Below are 22452 nucleotides of genomic sequence, written 5' to 3' on the forward strand. Positions count from 1 at the left end.
CAATTGGTCAAAAAGACGAACCCCCAAAAAGGAAGATGCCCAAATGAGTGGGGAGAAGGGCCCGTTCTTTATCCACGAAATTTTATCAACGGGAGTTGGCATTTCCACTCTCCCCGTCCAAATCGCTCCAATCGGGTGTGCCCTGTTGAACCCTCCCTTCCCTTTTGTATATGTATTTAAAAGTTTATGTTATGTAAATGTTATAGGGGAAATGGCTCTAATGGTGGCCTATGGATCTAAGATTGGGCCCATGGCTAAAAATCTGCTATTTATCAATTTTATCTAGATGAACGCGTTATTGGAACGGTACTAATGGATATTTTTAATCGCTATTGAAAATTTAGTCGATCTGAATTTATGCATGGGCCCAAATTAGGGGCATTTAGGCCGACATTACATCCATTTCCCCTTTATAATGAATCATCACTTATACGAGTGGATTGTTATGATTATTGTCAATAATACTTACATTTCGATGAAGATGATGCTACCTATTTTACCTTTTATGTGATACGTATCATCACAGAATCCAACCAGGAATCGTAGACCAGGTCCATTAACAAAACACTCGTTCCGAGAAAGGGCTCATGGTACCTCTCATCCTGTATAGTCATCTTCTTCTTCTTCAGGTTCGCTCACCACCCGGAATGAACGCTCGGTGCGGTTAGTAATATCAAATAGTGTTACATGTAAACTCATGTTTCTCATACATTTTCCGATACAAAATTTAAAATTCTACCGCAAATCCAGATTAGAACCAAATTCGTTCAAATTTGGCACCGTTGTTGGTGACCTCAATACACATCGGAAGAGCAGTGGGTTGTGATCCACCATACAAACTGGAAAGTAACAGCTTTTTGAACTTTTTTGGAGAGACAAAAAATCACGGTGCCAGTACTGTAACTATTAGGGTGGGTCACCGTTGTATGGAAAAACACAAACTTAACCTCATCAAGCGAGAAAAAACCCTTGTTTGGATCCATTTGGGGTCACAAACAACTCTGCAAAATTTGGGGACGATTGGTTGTAACCCGGCTTTCCGCATTGCGTTTGAAATTTGTATGGAAACTAATATGGGAAAACCTAGCTTGTTGTATGTTCATCCCTACAGACCACAATTTTGCTTGAATCATGCAACTAACGATGTACAACAATCTTCCAGGAAGTACCACTAATAATCCCTGTTCTGAGAATACTAATTGAAAAGTTGCTGACGCTTTTTTGGAAACCGGAAGTCACCACCTTGAATTTCAAAATAGCATCAGACCAGACTTCAATTTCCGCCCGACAAACATTGAAAGCTGAATAAGAACTTATTCCGACAGAAACATGCTTCTCCAGCTAACTACTTGCTTATTCAGCTTTTAAACAAAGCCCGCCATATTTCACACAGAAGCTGATGGGATTTTACCATAGGAGTGAAAAATTACAGAGTCGCACCGTTGTTCTAAAAATACTGCTTACGGGATATGTGATGCTTTTTTGCAAACCGGAAGTTGGAATACGAAATAGAAGCTGGGTTGTAAACAGGGTTGATTCCACTCACTTGCTATAAAACAATGTTTTCCGTAATTAGATGATGTAATGATATGTTGTACTTGTAAGTAACCAGAAGGGGGTGTTAGTATGTGTTTGATGCATAAAACCTGTCAATTTCGCTTTCAGAGCGTCACAATCAGCGATTTTATGATCCGCGAGCGTTCACTCAGAATGACCGCTCATGAATCATTAAATCGCTGATAGTGACGCACTGAAAGCAATATTGACAGGTTTTATAAGTCAAACACATACTTCACGACCTCTTCTTGTGACTTACAAGCACCGACAAACCGACATGAATGACCATAGCAAAAACAATAAAATTTCTAACATCTGGCTCCATGTTCGTGGGATATATTTAGCTAAGCCATGAACCCGCATGCAAAAGTTATGAATTGGTTCGTGTCTGATCTATTCTTGACAAACTATTTTTATCTAGATTAAAAATCCTATGGTTTTTGACAGTTCGCATCACTGCACATTTAAATCGGCCATTTACGATTTTCGGGCATAAGTCAGAATTAAGTGTCATGTCGGTTTGTCGGTGTTACAAGTACTAATTATCATTATAACATAAGAAACCCTGGAATAAGAGACCAGTGGAGAGAAAAAAACATGAATTTGGCAACAAGATAAACATCAAAGCAATCCTGGCATGACTTGCATTTGTAACTGCTTGCGAGTGACTCCGCCAATGCACCGATGAGCGAGTTCATGAGTGATTATTAAACGATTTTAATACTCCTCCCTAATTGAAGCAAACCATTTGTAAACATTGCAGATTGGAACCGCTTTTGACAGTTCGATTGGAATCATAACAGTGTCTCCGCTGTGTGGTAGATAGTGTTTGGTATGGAATAATAATAATAATAATCAACATGATAACAATACAATATGAATGCATTAAAACTAAAACGCTGAGCGTCGAGTAACGCCATTCTCAATTTGAGTAGAATTAAGTTAGCGTGGAGCATTAATACGATGATTTAAATAAACGCACACACATACGCACGCGTGAACGAGCCGAGACTTATGTGTTTCGGCTTCTGCATGATTGAACCAGTCATTTGACCAATCTTGTTGCGCACGGTTGTGCATTTGCTTTCCGGATGGTCTTTGTTGCGACAAATGGCCGAAACTTGCAACCTCGGTCAGTTCACGACACGCTGGTCTCTTATTTTACAGTGTTTCTGTATAACATCTAATGGTTTTATAATTCAGAAAAAACATTTTTTTTATAGCAGTGAATGGAAGTAACCCTGGTTGTAAACGCCCAAATCATATAAACTAGATATTCACCCATATTACAACAACACAAAATCACTAGATGTCATGTCAGTAAGTTATGAGAAGAGGTTTCAAAATACCACACCGTGAAGGCACAGACAAACAGACGTAACTCTTTGAATAAGTTTTTCTTGAAAACATAGTACCTCAAAACATGGGAACTCAGCAACGACATCTCTTGGGGTTCTTGTGGAAAACAAACTTGCTCGTAAAGTCGCAAACAATATTGCATGCAAGGTAAACATAATATATAGAAACGTCAAAGTGATCCGATGGTAGCGCTGCGGTGAGTAGTTCGCGGAAATGATAATTTTCAAATGCGTGAACGATGATCCAGATTGAAGAGTTACGTCTGTTTGTCTGTGATGACCATTAATCTGATCTATTGTGGTATACCACTGTTTTAATATCCCATCTGTTCATCTTTTTTGAGATGCCAAATAGAGATAAAATTTACTGTCATTGTTGTACAATACTAAAATAATCGCCTTTTACGGTATTATACGGAATGACTATGTCAAATGTATGTATGTCTAACGAATAGTCCCTGAAATGTGTAGTCAGGTCATTATGAATTCAACTGATGCACCATCCGGAACGTATTGGTTTCCTGCACAGCTTTGCAGAAGACAGTTACCTTCTATATATTTGCTGTCCACCATAGACACGGAAACCCACCCGAAGTGCCGAGGTTTGTTTTTGAACTAGCCCTTTCCTTAGAAACCAGTTATCTACGAGACATTCTGAAATGGGTCACTGGATCTGCAATAGAGCTATCACATTCTATCCTTCGGACTAAAGCTGCTTGCAATTGACATTCCTTCAATAAGGTATACTGCCGGGCAGTGCCAAGTAGATTGAATACATACACAGTAGAGTGATGCAAAATTTGAAATTTTCGCTCCACAATACTTAAACGATTCCAAATCGGATCCTGACTAACCTCTCAAAATTTGAACCTATTTGGTGAGAAACTGAGATGGCACAAACCATTTGAAGTTTGTATGGGAATTACTATGGTAAAACCAAGATTTTTGTTCATGTCTATCTAATAATTCACCAAATCGGTCTGCTTCGAAAGCTTTCAACTGTACTTGTAGGAAATTTTCCCAGCTACAACATTGCTGAAGATCACTTTTTGATTAAATGCAAGTATCGAAAGTTATTAATGGTTCAATGCGCTAATGTCTTATGATCATGCTCAATCAACTGCTCAGCAGGCAACATTGGTGTTTCTGGGGCGTTGAATAGGACACAAAAGTCTTGGCTACTATGTCTTACTGCAAAATACAGTGTTGCCTACACAGCAGCTGCTTGATCATGTCATAAGTTTACCAAACTCTTGAATAATTAATAACTTTTTCCTGTCTCGTTTTACAAAGAAACGGTCTTGAGCAAAGTTGTAGCTGAGACAATTTTCTATAAGAATGGCTATCGAACTGTTTTGCAGCTTAATATGGAAAAAGACTAGAAGGCAATGAACAAAAAGTTGAGATTTCCTATAGTAATTTACATGTAAACTTCAAATGGCTTGTGCGAAGTCTGTTTCTAACCAAATGAGTTGTAATTTTGAGAGGCTAATCAGGACCCGATTTGAAACCATTTAAGCACTGTGGAGCGAAAAAGTCAAATTTTGCATCAGTCTAATACACAGTTCTCTCCTTGGAAACACTTAAATTTTAATTGCTAGAGAAACGGGTTATTTTTCCCCTAAAAAAGAGAAACTGTTAAATCAGTAAACGATGAATGATTTAATTATGCCGAATGTTATGTCTGCTTGCCTGAGGAAGTAGTTTGTTTGTACAGTTATGACCCGATTTTGTCAACCCCTCCGCGCACCTTACTTTTATTTTTTAATAATTTCACATAACCGTAATCTTTCTCATTCATCTTCAAAATGGTTGTTGAAGGTATACTTTGGTGCAATATACCACTGAAAAGCGCATGGATTTCGTAGGACATTAGAAAAAGAATTCAAATCGAGTGCTGGCAAAATCGAGTCGTTACTGTATGTCATTGTAGATTTTTAATTTATTTATTATTTATAAGCTGTTAATCTGTTAAGTGATAAGTTTGCTAGTTTAGTTCGAACAAGACAAGAATATTGATTGAAAGGTACTTCAACCAATATTCTTGTCTTGCTAAATTTAAAATTCTCATCTCGAGTTAGCTCCTGCATAAATAATAAGAACAAGAAATGCGTGACGATGATTTGCGCGTGATTTGTGCTTTTGAAAACATGTATCCTCAATATTTTCTGAACTGGAGAGGAAGTGATGGCTAACCGCCCTTCTACTGCCTTGGGCCTTATTAAGGTACCTTATTGCTGATTTATCTCATTATCGCTTCGAATATTCAGGAGCACAATTATCAGCTCTTACTCAACATACAATAATGAAACTAGAACTCCATGTTTGCTGCAATGAACCAATTTTATAAGCGATGTCACAGCACTGTCCGAGATAAAACTTATCAGCCATCATGACGGCCATTTTTGGACTCTTCAAGGAATCACCTTAAGGTTCTGTGAAAATATTTTACTCCCCAAAATAGGATGCAAGATTCAATTTTTAAATTTTTAAAGAATACCAAAACTCATTTGAAGAGTTCAGTAGCATTCAGCAAAGTTTCCTCGAGCCTAGCAAAAAAAAAAAAACATCTTGCATGCCTCTCTATTCGTTCTGTTTTGCTTTATTTCACATTGTTCTATGTCCTTTTCCCAATACTCCGAACTCCGAGACTAATGCTCGAATTATTCTCTTCCGACGCAGGTCTATCTTCGTTACAACATCAGCCTCAGTCGGTGCAACAGCAACAACAGCAGCAGCAGCAACACCACCAATCATCATCGCAATCACAATCCACCAGCATGCTGCTTCTGTCGCAGGCAGCGGCAGCCGTCGGTCTCGGCGCTAATAGCAACAGTCACAACTCCAGTTCCGGGCCATCCATCAACAACAGTAGCAACAACAGCAGTAGTAGCAATAGTAATAACACCAACAACAACTCCCTGGCAATGGATTGTGATCCACCTCATACGGTCCTCACCGCCTCATCGAATCCCACCCATTACCATCGGAATCGTTACCTGCAGCATCAGCAACAGCAGCAACAACAACCGCATGCGCTGCTGGGTCACAAGAGTTACGCCCCCGCATCACTGCCAATCGACTTAGGGGGTCTAACTCACGGTGGCTCGGTGGTGACAGCAGCAGCAGCAGCAACGATTGACCCTCACTCGTCGTCCTTATCGTCGTTGGCGGCACAGGCAGCAGCGGCGGCCAACACAGCAAACGCTCTCATGTCCGTTAGCTTTACGAGTCATCCTGGCGTCGGTGGAGGCACCAGCAGTAGCAGTAGTAGTAGCGGTGGAGGCGGAGGTAGTAGAAGTCTCCTATCACACAGCGTTTCAAGCTATGCGCCATTTTCGATGACGGACGCAGCGCTGCTAATGGGTCACTCAGGGACAACCGGTGGCCACGGAGTGCTGGGGTTGGTTCCGATGGGATCGATAATTGGTCCGATCGGTAGTGGTGGAGTTAGCAGTAGTAGTGGGATTGCTGGTCCAAGCTCACTAGTCAACATAGGTGGAGGCGGAGGCAACGGCAGCGGAATGACAGTTCTAAGCGGTATTGGAGCAATTGGTGGAAACGGTGGTGGTGGTGTTGGTAGCGGCAGTAGTGCCGGTGGTAGCAGTAGTAGTAGTAGTGCAAGTTCCAAGGGGTTGGGCCGGGCAGCGGCAGCGGCTGCTGCGGCTGCTGCAGCAGCTTCCAACGAACGGGATGAATCGCCCATGGTTGGTGTTTGTGTTCAGCCGAGTCCGGTAATTATCCACTGACGGTCGGTGTGGCGTCCGTGCGGGAAAAGTGTAAAGTACGATTAGGTAGCGATTCACGGCACGGATCGGACGAAGTTGAGTACACAGGGTTGGTGGGGGCTGGTTGTCGGTCAACTCTTTCTCTGGGGGACAAGTTTGCAAGCTTGATTGGTTTTGTTTTTAGTTGGATAGTCAACTACATGGAGGAAAATGCAAACCGAAATAGAACTTGTGAGAGAAGTCACAATGTCGGCATTTGTCTTTGTGTCTAGTCTGATTTTATAGTTCCGTTATAAACAATAGTCTAAATAAGCAAATAAATCGACCCTTTTGAAAATTTGTTCTAATATAAATATATGGAAAATGTTGCACAAGTTATGGACTCATTCAAACCTCTTAAAGAATGCAAGTACCTTTTCAGCCCTTAGACTTCAACTGAGAATTATATCTGCTTTCGTAAAGAAAGATGTTCACAAAAACGCTCGGAAGGCTTCCAAGAAAAAGCCTTGCAATGGGGACTAGGGAAATCTGGAAAGGAGCTGGAGCGCCCTGCTGGCTGCCGGGAAATGGAATTTGATGTGTAACATGCTGGCGGATCAGGAACCACCTTAAAACGTTCTCGAACTATCGTAAAATTTTGATTATTGACCATAGATGCGACTTGAAAATGAAGTCTGAACTGAAATGATCCACTGATAATACAGGCCTTGTGGAACCGGTCCAGATGACTTATGGGACATGCCCAGAGCCCCTGAATAAATCTGAAAACCTTGTGGGCCAAGTCTCGATAAGCCCACAGAGGTGCTGTGGGCAGGTCCAGAGACTTTGAATGATAAGTATAGAAACCTTATGGAACAAGACAAATGACTTTTCAGAAATGTTCACCATCCACAAGACACGTTAGCGACCTTATGTTATGGCTGAAGTCCATGCAGCTTCTAAGGTAAGTCCCCAAAAGAGTGGGATCCCCAACTGCAGATTTTACGGGTCCACTCCTCCGTTTTTGGCCCTTCATACAGCGACAAGTTGAGTGTGATTTTGTTAGAGGGGCTTGATCAAGTCGTTCTGCTAGGACAGTCCATTTATATGTGCATGCGCCGTGCTACGTGAGTGGCAGAGGCTTAATCATCATCAACAGCATCATAGACTTTCTGAGGTAAGGCCCCAGATGCGGAAAGCCTTATAACGTAAATCTGGAGGCCTTGTGGGTCAATTCCAGGGGCCGTGTTGAATACATTTAAAGGTCTTGTGATAAATTAGGCGGATAGCCCACAGACGTCGTGGGACAAGCCCAGAGGCAATGCAGAATATATCTAGATGACTTTTGGGATAAGTCCAGAGACCTCGTGCAACAATTCCGAAAACTTTGTAGAATAAAACCGGATATCTGTGTAACCATGTCAGTAGTTGACTTATAAGAAAAGTCCTGATGCCTTGTCGTACGCGCGGAGCATACGTAAGGCCTTGTGAGGTACATCTGGAGGACTCTAGGTCTACGCTTCAGGGGCCGTGTGGGACAAGTCCAGGTGGCTTGTAAATCAAACACAGAAGCCTTGTGAGACAACTCCATAGAGTTAGTAGCACAAGTCCAGAGATCTCATGGAACACGTTCACAGGTCTTGTAGGATAAAACCGGATTTCTTATATAACGAGTCCTGAATTCTTGTGGACAGATGACTTAAGATAAAATTCCACAAGCCTTGTGAGACACGTTAGATGCCTTACAAACCGCCGGCGCCGGTGATGTAGAGTGGTAAGCGTGACTGCTTTTTCACCTCAATGGGTCTGGGTTCAATCCCAGCCGAGGTCGGTGGGATTTTTCTGAGGCATAAAAATCTCTGGACATGTCTTCCTTTGGAAGGGAAGTAAAGCCGTTGGTCCTGGTCCATGTGTGTTGAATGGGTGCGATATCCCACGCAGGTGTGGAAGCTGCCTCCCTGCACATTCGATGTCCGTCGGTGATTGGAACTAGATTGCGGAACAGAGACCGACGTTAAATAAAGGAATGAAAAAAACTTCACAAACCTTCTGAGGTTCGTCTAGATACCTTGAGGGGGACACGCCCAGGTGACTTGTAAAACAAGCTCACAAGCCTTTATGGACAACTCCATAGAGTATGTAGTACAAGTCCGGTGATCTCATGGGACAAATTTTAAGATGTCGAACAAGTTCGGTACTATTGCGCGCAGTTAACTCATAAGGAAAGTTCAATAGTCTTATAAGATAGATTAGCGGTTTAAGTTCCCATACCTTTAGAGGTAAGATCAGATGCCTTGAGGTTAATGAAGGCTTGTGCGAAAAATGTAGAAGACTTGTGCATCACATTGAGGGCCCGTGTGAGACACTAGTTCAGATGACTAGGGAAACGAGGTCAGTAGCCTTGTGGGTCAACTCCATCGAGTGTGTATCCAGTGTCCAGTGATATCAAGTTCAGACGCCTTGTACGATGAATCCGGATAGTTTGTGGAACATCTTTTGAGGTCTTGATTTATAAGTGTAGTCCAGTGCTGTAATTTTAGAGCTGGTTACTCACTGATATTTGTGCCCCGTCCAGCTCGAATCCATGCGCCTTGCCCCTTAAATGAGCGCCCATAATTGTACTCGATTGCGCTCAGTGGTTAATCTTCAATTGGTAATCGACGCTGGTCGGTGATTAGCACTCGATTACGGAGCAGCGAACGATGGTTAATCCAAAAAAAAAAGTTCAAAGGACCGTGTGACTCATAGGCCAGTATGTCTTATGGAACATGCAAAAGACATAGTATGAGAGAGGAGCGGATTCAAAACAAACTGCGTTGGCAACCTATACCTAGGTGGTATCTAGCAACACTGGCAATGCAATCAAGATAGGTGCTGATCGGTTGGCTCTGGTTTTGACAGTTCCGTTGACTAAAAACCGGCCAATCCGCTACTCTCTTATACTAGACCCTCTCTAGTGTAGAGATCATGTGAAATAAGCGCAGAGGATATAACATCTCCAAAGGTCCTGTACGACAAGTCCGGTGATCTCAAGCGGCTTGTTCGAAGACCTTATCCTGTGGGGCAAATTCGAGCTAATTCAGAAGTCTTGCGGATTGACTGGAGATGATTTATGGGGACCTTTTCAAAGGCGGGAATGCCACATCACGAGCTCCGGAAAAGCGTGTCACGGAAACTCGGCGCTACTCGCTCATCAGTCTTAGACTGGCAAAAAATCACTCCGTGGCGCCCTCGCCGGACGCCACACTCCAAAAATAGAAAAGTCTTGACTCACCAGATGATGTTGATTTACAGTCGATGACCTATCGACGGGTTCGACGCACTCTTTAGTGATCGTCGATGGTGATCCGATGAATGGAGGTGCTTCGCTGACAATGGCGTTTCACACGCCGATGCGATGGCGGTTACTCTGCCGTGCCGGTAGGTTGACGAACCGGCGGGTGGACCGTGTCCACGTGGAGATCCCCTGAGTCTCCTCGGACCGATTACGTAACGGATCCGTCCGCTTCCGGCCGGTTGGCGATTGCCGGGAAATTCCGTCCGTTGGGGAGAAGTTGCTGCGTTTGGGCACGGTGAATTGCTGCGAACGATTTAACACGACTACACCAGAACAGTGAGCACAAGCACGAGCACGGACATGGACAACACATATTGAGCACATTAAAAATTACCTGTAGATTTCTCTAGCCTTTCTCCTGGTCACACACAATTTTCTACACGCACACTTATTCTACTAGCTAAAGGAACGAACAAAAATCTTTAATTAATTTTAAACACTAGACATCACTTTAAATAACATACTTTAACTAGGAAAAACGACCACGAACAAACGCGCACACTTCAAGAACGTTGGGAAGTCACGGACGAAATGATCGAGACCGTGAATCCTCAGATAAAGGAAAGTAAAACTCGGACGAACCGGAAGTTCATCATTTCCCGAAACCCTTCGTGTACTATGGTGAATCTAAAGACACGAAAGATAACTTGGCTCGTTTAATTGCGCGACTGTCCCTTTCCTACCTTATCCATAAATTAAATGGACCCGTCTTAGGAAAGATTTCAGCAAAAATGCTTGTGTCTTCCTACTGCCTACCCTAAGGAATTTAATTCAAACAATTTAACATTATCAAATTATATACAAATTTATACAAAATTCCTGATCGTTACATTACACCAGGCGCGGTTTACGAAAATTTGGTTTAAGGATCGCCACAAAATGACGAAAATGTTGGATCGCCAACAATACCCTAAGGCACTCTTTCTCCACGCTCGAGTACTTCCGCTGCTTACTACTCAACTTCTTGCTGAAGTAGGCTATCACGCGAGGATGTCCGTCTTGCTGCTGAATCAGCGCTGCTCCTACAGCGAGGTCTGAAGCATCCGATTCTATACAGAATGGTATACTGAAATCCGGGTTCCCTAGAATAGGTGCGGAAACCAAGGCAGCCTTTAATTCTCCGAACCCTGATTCTGCTGCGTCTGTCCAAACGAACTTCTGCTTTGCTTTCTTAAGCAGGTCCGAGATCGGTGCCACTATCCTACTGTAGTCTCGGATGAAGCGTTGATAGAAGTCTCCCAGTCCCAGTAGCCGTCTGATGTCCTTCACGTTCTTCGGGCGAGCGTAGTCCAGAATCGGCGCTATCCGAGCGTTATCGATGGACACGCCTTCGTCCGTCAGAAGGTATCCCAAGTAGGTCACTTGTTTCCTGCAGAATCTACTTTTGTTTAGCGATATCGTCAGGTTCGCTTTAGACAGTTTTTCTCCTACGATCCGCAATAGTCTCACATGCTCGCTGAAAGTCTTCGTGGCGATGACTATGTCGTCTAAATAAACGAATACGTTGGGTTCGAGGTCGAACCCAATGACCCGGTCCATAAGCCGACACATAGTAAATGGAGCGTTTGTCAACCCGAAAGGACAAACCTTGAAGCGATACAGTCCCTTCGGAGTCCGAAAGGCCGTGTAGTCCCGTGATTCTTCTTTCAGGGGAATCTGAAAGTATGCATCTTTCAGATCCACCACCGAGAAATATTTTGCCTTTCCCAAACGATGAAATATCTCGCCCATATTCCTCATTGGGTAGGAATCCTTTTTAGTCAGTGCATTTATCCTTCGAGAATCTAGGCATACATGTAGTTTACCGTTCGCCTTACGAACGGGAACCAGAGCACTAGCCCATTCACTCGCACACTCCTCTATCGCATCTAACCGCTTGTAACGCTCAAACCTTGCCTCCATTTCAGCCTGTATGGCTGGTGAACACCGGTAGAGCGGTTGACGCCTCGGTTTCGCTTCCTCGTTCAGGACAATCTCGTGCTGAATGACTGAAGTTCTTCCAAGCCGGTTCTCCATAGTACACGGGAAAGTCTTGATGGCCTCTGTCAACGCCTTTCTTTCCTCTTGCGTCAACTCGTGTTCGATCTCCACTGTCTCTGGCGTCGCCCTCGAGGGCTCCGGAAGTTCTAATGCCGGGATATCCAGAGTATCATCTGGTTCCAATCCTTTTAGCGCGGGCAACGTCTCGATCGGTAGGATTGGTAGATGGCTACGGTCTTTATGGTTCATATCTCTCTCTACTGTCGTCTCTACCGTCGCAATCTGCTCAAAACCGTCAGTCCCCTTAATCATCGGCTGAATCCCAAAGGTTTTCCAAAATTTGTACCCTAGGATCAAGCTCCTTGCGATTTGTGGTACAATCAACGTTGGAATAACCTTCGTGACTCCCCGGAACTCTATCGGTAACTGCGCGTATCCCAAGCTTTCGTGGACCGTCTTATCTGCGGTCACGATCTTAACTGGACTCTGATGCAAAGTCAGTCCATTCTTCTCCGCTATGTCCATCATGCTGGTTACGCTTACGCTTGCCCCCGAGTCTAGAAGGGCGTCGTAGTCCTTATCAAAGATCCTCACCGATACGTGTTGACACATGTCCGTGTGAACCTTAACCTCACAAACGTTCTGAAGTGGGTCACTAAACGGTACCAACTTCGATCCTCCAGGAACATTGATTGCCGGAATGCTGCCGTTCCCTGCTCCACATTCCCTACCTAGTTTCCCGAGTTCGAATATTTTGCCCGATTGTCTTTCGAATGACTTTCGCACGTAGACACTGTTTTCCCTTGAGTTCCGCATATATAGCATGCGCTAAATCATTACGTTGAATGGACATTAGTCTAGCATTCAACAATTCAGTCATTGAATGCTGAAAAATAGGAAACGGACACATTTGATCCAGACGCGTTTCGACTGCACGTGTATGATCATAGGTAGAATGAAGAAGAGTTGAAAAACTAGCGAAGTCGTAGTTCTGACATACTGTATGTCGAATCGGTACGGCTACCAGAACTTCACCAGTATAAAGGTCTTCATCCTGTGGTTCGGTCTGTGTCGTAGACCGTCTCAGCACATTGCTAGAAGCACTCCTTGGATCGGCTGGCTTTGGAGTCTTCTTCTACTGGTTCTGTCTCCACTTTGGCTCACTAGCCTGAAGGTGAGTTAGTGGTTCAGATATGTCTTCCCAATGTGGAGTTCCAGAATTGGTGACTTTTCTATCATTGAACGCATTCATGCGCTCGTAGTCGCGGCGCGGCAGTGGCCTGCGATTGCGGTTGTTTGTCCGAGTAGGAGGTGTTCCATCCATTTCTCGTCAACGAGTCTGTCCTCGATTAAGCTGTATGAGTAAAATCAGATAAGTTCACCGTGCCCAAACGCAGCAACTTCTCCCCCCAACGGACGGAATTTCCCGAAACCCTTCGTGTCCTATCGTGAATCTAAAGACACGAAAGATAACTTGGCTCGTTTAATTGCGCGACTGTCCCTTTCCTACCTTATCCATAAATTAAATGGACCCGTCTTAGGAAAGATTTCAGCAAAAATGCTTGTGTCTTCCTACTGCCTACCCTAAGGAATTTAATTCAAACAATTTAACATTATCAAATTATATACAAATTTATACAAAATTTCTGATCGTTACACGGTATCAAAGGTTTAAAAATCGTTTTTTATCGGTATTTACTGTTTTAATTGATTTTATATTTTTGCCGTTTTCTAATCTACATTCCAGAAGAAGTCGGAAGAAAGTTCCGGTGAATATTTGAATTATTTTCTGAAGGAAGCCGAAAAAACTTCCAGAGAAAGAAGAAAGAAGTTCTTCTGGAGGAAGTTTGAAGAAAGTTCTAATGAAGATCGGAAAAACATCCGGTTCCAGTTCCATGAAAAATAATGATGAAATAGGAAGCCAGAAAGGTTTCATAAATCGGGAAAAAATACCAGGAGAAGCCATTTCCAGAGAAGTCAGAAGAAGCTCGGGAGAACCTTCCAATAGAAGTCGACGGAAGCTTGTGGAGAAACTTCCAGAGGAAGATGAAAGAAACCTCTGGGATAATTCGATAGATACTTCGGGTAGAAGTTTAGAGGAACTTCCTATAGAAGACGGAAGAAACTTCCTAAAGTAGTTTGGAATAAATTTCTGGAGAAAGCCGGAAGCTTCTTCCGGCGAAAGCGAAAGGGTTTTCGGGAGTCTTCTAGAAGAAGTTGAGGAAAAAACTTGGAAGCAGTCGAAAGAAATTATCGATGGAAATCAGAAGAATCTACTAGCGTTGGCACAATATTTCGGGGGAAGATTGAAAAAAAAATGGTGGGAGAAGGCAGAAGAACATTTCGAGCGAAGCCAAAATAAGCTTCCAAGGGAACACCCCCAACTTACAGAGTTTGAAGTAGGGGATCCCGGCAGGGGGTCCCTTTACAGAGTAGTTCTTTTACAGATTTTGAAACTCTGACATTAGAGCGTATTTTGATTACCAAAAAAAAAAATCACATCTCATAAAATCTCAAAAATCTGTATTCTGTGTAACCTTATCTGCACTGAAAACGAATCTTACTCTGAGAGTGAGTCACATTTACTCATTCGTATGGGGGAATTTCTAAAAGTATAGGTTACTCATGCTCAGAGTGACCTACGCATTTAGACATGGCTCCATATGCATGAGTAAAAGTGACTCAAATCTGAGTAAAAGTGACTCACTTTCTGAGCTAGTTTCGTTTTCAGTGTGTACCGTGCCGATTCAAATTTCGGACACTTAAACTCGAATTTCGGACACTTTTAAAAGTTGATTATCTCGGTCGAATATGATCCACATGTCTTGTAAATTTTAATTTTTTTTGACTAGTGCCCTCCACGATCATCTAACATTATTACTTTGTTTCTAACTGGATGTAATATTAAATTAAAAATGAAAGTGTCCGAAATTTGAATTGTCCGAAATTTGAATCGGAACGGTATATCGATTTCATTTTCGAAAAACGGTATAAATACCGATAAATCGGTATATCTGACAACGATGATGCTCAGATACTAGTCCAAGAAGCATTATTAGACACGTTAGAGTAGAGGCCTTATGGCATGAGTTAAGTTCAGATACCTTGTAGGGTAAGTCGTTGGGTGTACAACTCTTATTGGATAGGCCCAAAGAGGAGGCTTTGCTGGATCAATTTAGATGCTTTACGTGACTTATTTATAGGACCAGTTCGGTGGTGCTTGGGATAAATCTAGATGCCTTGTGGAACAAGCCTATAGGTCGTAGGAACAGTTTGCATGGCTCATCACACAAGTCCAGAGGTCTTGTAAGATACAACTCGGATTAACTTTTAATACCGTCCCTGTTTAGATGATCTGCAAAGTGTTTGCTTAACTCTGATGTCGACATCAAAGCATTGATCGGGATTTAATCCGAGGATAATACCGGTTGGAGCTTACCACCATAAGAATGTTCTGCCATTTGACCCTTGTGATCAATGTTAAAGATACATGTTAGTCTCAAGCATTACTACAACTGGTCCCAACCATGGTCATGCTATTATGTAATAGGCCTTCGGGATAAGCGTATATGCCAAGTCAGAGAATATGAGCTTCGATGACTTATCAGACAAGGCAGTATCAGATGCCTTGTGGGAATCATATGGACACTGCTCAAAAGGGCTTGTATCTACACGTTTACTATTACGTTTGGAAATCAATTTGGAAAGCACCCGTTGCGATCCTAACCTCAAATTTGAAATACATCAAACAGAAAACCAAATCTAGCTTGCACGCTTTCCTCTGCTAAACGATTAAGAATTGTTGGCAGCATAACCTTCTTACCTCTCCTTACTAAATCCTACTTTCCCGAGATACCATTGGGTTCATTTTCGTGCGTGTTTGTTCCGAAGCACTACAAAGCCGGAACAACAGGTGAATGAAGTGCGAATGAATTGGATTGAACGTGCCGCCTAACGAAATCAGCGACTGATTACGATGTTTCCTTTGCATAATACCTATTTCTCTATCATTCGTAACTCTCCTTTTGGTAGGTGTTCTTTATTTCCATCTTACCAAAAGAAACCCCCACAAATGTGTTTCATTTTTTTATACAACCAATAGCAAGTGAAAACCTAGACAATTTTTTATACACACAGAGGAAAACAGTATCTCAAGCCCATTAGCAATTTACACTAAACTATACTGCATTAAACACACACTACACAAAGTTTACTCGTAACTTAGCAAAAACTACTCACATCGTACATTTCACACTTTTTTTTTACGAAACGCAAATCATCTAAAGCGCACCCATTGTTTCACGAATGGGAACGAAACAATCTCGTTAGCAGAAGCAAACTACACAAAAACGGATTATATTAATTAGACAAACGAAGGTAGCTATAGCTGACTGTCTGTCGCAAGGCAAGGACACAAACACACCAACTGCATAATATAATTTTAAATGTTCTGTTCTTCTTCTTTTTTTGTTGTAACATATGACTCCGAAAAAAAAAGAAAGGCACAGTTTATTTGATGACAAATCTGAGATATTTCAACAGAAACAAAAACAAGGATTAAGAAAGAAACAAAAATTTAAGACCAATAATAATTTATTAAATTATTATTTAAAACAAACTAAATTAAAACTGAACAAAATGGAAAACAAAACTGAAACGGAAATGGCAAAACCATTTCGTTTGTAAATAGTAACTGATAGTACTAATAAAAAAAAATAACTAGAAGAATGAGAAAACAATACGTTTATGTAAGTCGAAACGTAAATGAGAAGATAGTAAGAAAGTGCGAAGCAGTAAGTAACTAGATTAATAAAACTGAAGAACGGAGAGTAAATTAATTAAATTAATAACTAAACAATAGGCGGTAAGATAAGTAAACAAAAACAAGCAACTAAGTAAGAACAATTGATAAGTAAATAAAGGAAAATGCTATTAGCAAACAAAAAAAAATGAACTAGCGAATACCAAGTACGGTAAAAATAACTGAGAAAATCCCTTCAAAAGGTGTAAACATTGGACAGAAGATCCTTTCTATTTTCGATAGGTTCGTTATCCAACAACCCCGTCAACAAAAAGGAGCAAAAACAAGTCGAGCCAAAAACAAATCTCTTTTATTTCCAGTGATTCATATAGGAAACACATACACATACATACAGCCACATTTACAGTAACAAGTCTGACACTCCATCTTTCCGCGTCACGGAAGAGCATACGATTCCTCAGTGCCGGGAAGGGGGTAAAACAAAAGTGACTGGATTAGTAAAATTATCGCTAATTTAATAATAAAAACAAACACACACACATACCAACAACCAGCAAAGAACTGAACGTAACAAAACACACCCATACATAAACACTAACAAATCACAAACACGTACAGTCAACACACACTAGCGACTAGTAACACACATACACACATGAAAAATAATAAAAAATAAACAGAAAGGGAACTGTCTTCTCATGGAAACAACAACTCTCATGTAAATCAAGCAGACGAAAGAAAGAAACGGAAGCAAACTCTAAGCCCTTTAATCATTAATCGAAATAATAATAATGAAAAGAAAAGAAAAACATACAATGAGTAATGCAACCCTAAATTAATATATTTATACACCTAAGACAGAACAGGACGCGAGGAAGAACACAGACACAGTAAAACAAAAAGAATCCGGGAAGGCATGCACCGAATGCGGCAAACTTAAAGTTAGCAAAAAATAAAGTCGACTAGCAAGCGGAAAAAAAAAGAAAATCAATGATATGACAAAACCAAAAAATAAGACATTTGTAAAAAAAAAAATCAGAAAGAAAACATACAAAAAACAAATCACATAAAATTAGAGAATAAGCCAGAAGCAAAAACAATTTAGAACAAAATGGCATATTATTGATTTTGAGTTGGAGCCGGCGCTCGCGCGCAGGTGAATGTTGTACACACAAAGACATACACACAAACACACACGCGCGCAAAGGCAGAGGGCGAAAGAAGACGCAGGGAAGTGGAAGTGTTGTAACCGAAAAGTAGCAATAATAACAAGATAAAACAAGACAAAAAATATAGAAAACCGGTTGAAATCGCGACGAGCAAGAAGAAGAAGAAGAAGCGGAAGAAGGATGCAAGAAACAACAAAAAAAAACAAACAAAACACTGTGTAGATTGCAAATCATTGAAGTGACGTGACACATACACACAAACACACACTCTCTCCATCGCGCGCGAGGAGCGAGAAGAAGCGAATGAAAAAAAAAGCTGAAAAAAAGAAACCAGTAAATCAAGCGGAAAAGAAGGAAACAACAAAACTGAGATGAAAAAAAGAAATGTATTACAAGTAAAAATGAATGCGGAAACGTAATAATTAAAACTAACGTGGTTGGTTTGGTAGAGTGTAGAAAACGATAGAGAAATCCTGGTCCGTTCCAGCACGACCGACCGACAGCGTGACAGTATAAGCAACAATCAATACGAAACTAACGATTTTAAATTGGCTCACCACTTTAGTAGCCTATTGGTCCCAAGCAAACAATTAACGTACCCCATTCTAGTTGAAATTCTATTACTACACTATGTTTGTTTTGATTCGCTATGAAAGTTTGACAGATAACATCAGGGGTGTGTGGATTCATGCAGAACATGCAGGGGTGATTGAAATAGCTTGGGACTGCTTGGGACCGTTGTTCTGGTACTGAGTGAGCCAAAAATAATAATGATTTTCTTCGGGACCCAGTGGTCTTAGAGTTACCTCTATGGTAAAAGCATTGTTGGAGTTACCTCTATGGTAAAAGCATTGTTGGTATAACGATAGCTAATCGATTCAGCTCTCAATTAATAACTGTGGAAGTGCATTTAGAACACTAATTTGAGAGACGCAATAAGCTTATATGCACTAAGCAATAAGCTTGAAATGCGAATAAGAAGAAGAAGTGGTTTTGACAGGCCAATTTCTGAAGTGACATTGCACATTACCATACGAGTTTTGAGTTGGATGTTGCTGATTTTAAAGCATTTAATGCTGCTTGACTATCAGATATAATGCAGATATTCGAATGTATATATTACAGAGCATTCAAGAATTGCTTGAATTTCTGCTTGGAACACGCCCAAGTAACAATTTTGGTTTTATTAGGGTTCTGAAGACCATGATTTAGACTTGTAGCATGCTTTAAAACATCGATAAAACTTGAAATGTTACTTGGGCGGTTGGCCAGTAACCGATTAACCGATTTCCCTAACACAGATTTTAAAGTTGAATTCCATCCGGTCTCACCAAACGGTGTTTATCCAATCGCCGCGTGGTGAGTGGTGGTGTTCTCCAGTACACAACGAAAGGCTCCCCGCAAGCAGCTAGCTATCAAGGCTACCCTCAACTGCTGATCGGATTCAGTTCCAATCACCGTGTGTTGTGGTGTCCGGTCGTTGGCATCAGCAGCAGCAACACCAGTACTTTCGGCGCGTGGCGTTGAACATTGTTCTCCAAGCAGCGAGCTGCAGCCCACATGAGCATCCATAGAAGGAGGAAGAAGCTACACCGCTATTGATCGGAATCAGTAGCTCGTGAGTCGTTGTGGGCCACCTATGCCAAGCGCGTCACCCTCATTCCAAACAACATACAACCATAGAGGTAACTCTAAGACCACTGGGTCCCGAAGAAAATCATTATTATTTTTGGCTCACTCAGTACCAGAACAACGGTCCCAAGCAGTCCCAAGCTATTTCACTCACCCCTGCATGTTCTGCATGAATCCACACACCCCTGATGTTATCTGTCAAACTTTCATAGCGAATCAAAACAAACATAGTGTAGTAATAGAATTTCAACTAGAATAGGGTACGTTAATCGTTTGCTTGGGACCAATAGGCTACTAAAGTGGTGAGCCAATTTAAAATCGTTAGTTTCGTATTGATTGTTGATACAACTCACCAGCCTCATCTGTGTATAACACGAGGGGGACGACTTTATCTACGATGCAAAAAAGATTGTGTTTTGCTGTGGCGAGCTGCGCGCACGCTGAATAGATAGAAAGAAGATTGATGACGATTCTGAAGATTTCCTGCAAAAAGATGATGAGCGATGCAAGTAGATGCGACAAATGAAAGAAGATTTTTCGAAGATTGATTCGCTAGTGTGAGATTTGTTGAGCATCTAGATGTGTCGCCCCCCTCGGTATAACACCCTAATAGCTCAGCATTACTCAACCATCACGACAAAACGGTCCTTTTTAGGATCATCTTAAATTTATAAAGAGAATTTTTTGGACATTTGTCAAGGACATCAATCAGATGTCAGTTCCAATATTAAGATAGAGCTGGAATTAGCAACAATCAATACGAAACTAACGATTTTAAATTGGCTCACCACTTTAGTAGCCTATTGATCCCAAGCAAACGATTAACGTACCCTATTCTAGTCGAAATTCTAGTACTACGCAATGTTTGTTTTGATTCGCTATGAAAGTTTGACAGATAAAATGAGGAGTTATTGGTTTTTCCTATGTTTCGAGGGGTGATTCGACAAGCTTGGAACCGAAGATAGTACCAGAGGTGAGCCAAAAAGTTGAGCACGTTTCTTTGGGACCTACTTGTCTTAGAGTTACCTCTATGGAATTAGGGCGTAACAGTTTTTGTAAACAAGGACTTCTTTTGATTATATTGTCTTAAAAGTCCAGGCTCGCCCACGCAAATGTACATCGCCATCAGGTAAAGTAAGATTTCCCAACCCGACAGTAATGCTAGTTTGCGTGAGCCTGCCTTGAATTCCTAAAACCGGAAACTATCGATTTTAAATTGGCTCACTGCTTGATTAGCCTATTGATCTCTTGCAAATCGATTAACGTACCCTAATAAAAAATAACCATAAACGAACGATAACCCAAATCATTGAACTATTCCACAAATGGTTTGGATGATACCCAGAACACGTCGTTAAGCAAATTAACCATACAATTTTTATTAGGGTATCCTATTCTAGTTGAAATTCTAGTACTACACTACGTTTGTTTTGATTCGCTATGAAAGTTTGACAGATAAAATGAGGGGTTCGTGGATTTTCCTATGTTTCGAAAGGTGCATCGATTAGCTTGGGACCGAAGATAGTACCAGAGGTGAGCCAAAAAGTTGAGCACATTTCTTCGGGACCTACTTGTCTTATAGCGAATTCGTTTATTATTGGGGTTGGAACCAGTTCCAACCCAGTGCGAAACCGAACTTTTTGTCAGTGCGAACCTCAACCTGATCTAGGTTTTAAAAACAAACGAGCAAACTGACGTTTGTCAGAAAACAAGCAGACCCAATCTTGATACCCGATCCAGGTTGGAACTGAATAATAAACGAATTCGCTATTAGAGTTACCTCTATGGTACTACGTACTACACTATGTTAGTTTTGATTCACTATGAATGTTTGACAGATAAATGAGCGGTTCGTGGATTTTCCTGTTTCGAAGGGTGCATCGTTTAGCTTGAGACCGAAGAGAGTACCAGGGCTGAGCCAAAAAGTTGAGCACGTTTCATCGGGTCCTGCTGGGTCTTATAGAGTTATAAAGCCCCCACGATTTGTGCAATCGCTTATGCTATGCCATGACAGATACGTATTTCGACTTCAATGTGCAGTCTTCATCAGTGGTTAGGTTTTTGATAGGTCTTTAGTGGGAATGACACTGATAAACACCCCTATTCTGTATTTCATTTCGAACGAAATTCTCATACAAAAAAATATTTTTTTGTATGAGAATTTCGTTTGAAACGAAATACAGAATAGGGGTGAAAGACTGCACATTGTAGTCGAAATACGTATCTGTCATGGATACCAAAATTAATTAAGTGGAATTAAATGGAAGATAACCTTTTTGCAGTTTTATTTAAGCATTCCACTAACAACCCAATTTTATTACTTCATCTTTCCAGAATACTTTTTGAAATATCTTCACATTGTATTGTATTCTAACAGTATTTTCTACGCATAACCCGTAGAATTATCTGCAAATCGTTTTTGGAATTTTTCTCAGCATTCGTTAAGTGCTCCCTGGAAATCAGCTTCCATCAAATGCTCCTAAAAATTCCAATGAAACTAGTAGTGTATGCCCCCCTTAAAGATCAAATTCTGTTAGCATTCCAAGCACGATATTGTACGGAATAAATAAACGATACGATGTGGGACTCGCTCTCTTTTAGTGAACTGCAAACCGATAAACAAATGCTATTATTTACCACCGTGAACTGTCAAAGAAATATTAAACAATAATGTAAGTATGTATGTATGTACCACCATCCTAGCGTCCTGCATGCGGGTCCACTCAACAGCAAGAGCAAATTTCGTCATTCTGAATTCAACATACTGCTGTATGAAGGGCCAAAAGGGGTTGGTATTCATTAACTTTTTGCAAGGCGTCTGCTTATTACTTGACTTATACATTTTATGAATAATCAGCAATAGAAATTTGCCAGAAGGTATAAGAGAATGTCTATCCATGTTGTTCAGTGTTGGACTTTTCTTTCAAAATTAGCTGTGTTTAAATCACTA

General features: G+C 41.3%; 1 protein-coding gene across 5 annotated transcripts in view; it reads left to right on the top strand.

Annotated features, from left to right (window-relative positions):
* mnb (minibrain) overlaps nt 1-9758 on the top strand; it is a 201392-nt gene extending 191634 nt beyond the window's left edge. For all 5 annotated transcript variants that reach the window (XM_065225636.1, XM_065225638.1, XM_065225637.1 and 2 more), the window contains one exon: nt 5598-9758. In XM_065225636.1, coding sequence (XP_065081708.1) covers nt 5598-6664 — 1067 coding nt within the window. In that variant the 3' untranslated portion in view covers nt 6665-9758. The remainder of the gene's footprint in view (nt 1-5597) is intronic.
* The last annotated feature ends 12694 nt before the right edge of the window (nt 9759-22452 follow it).

Source organism: Ochlerotatus camptorhynchus, unplaced genomic scaffold (assembly GCF_037179485.1).
Source record: "Ochlerotatus camptorhynchus isolate MF236.1 unplaced genomic scaffold, CSIRO-AGI_Acam_v1.1 ptg000232l, whole genome shotgun sequence".
NCBI classification, from domain to species: Eukaryota; Metazoa; Arthropoda; class Insecta; order Diptera; family Culicidae; genus Ochlerotatus; species Ochlerotatus camptorhynchus.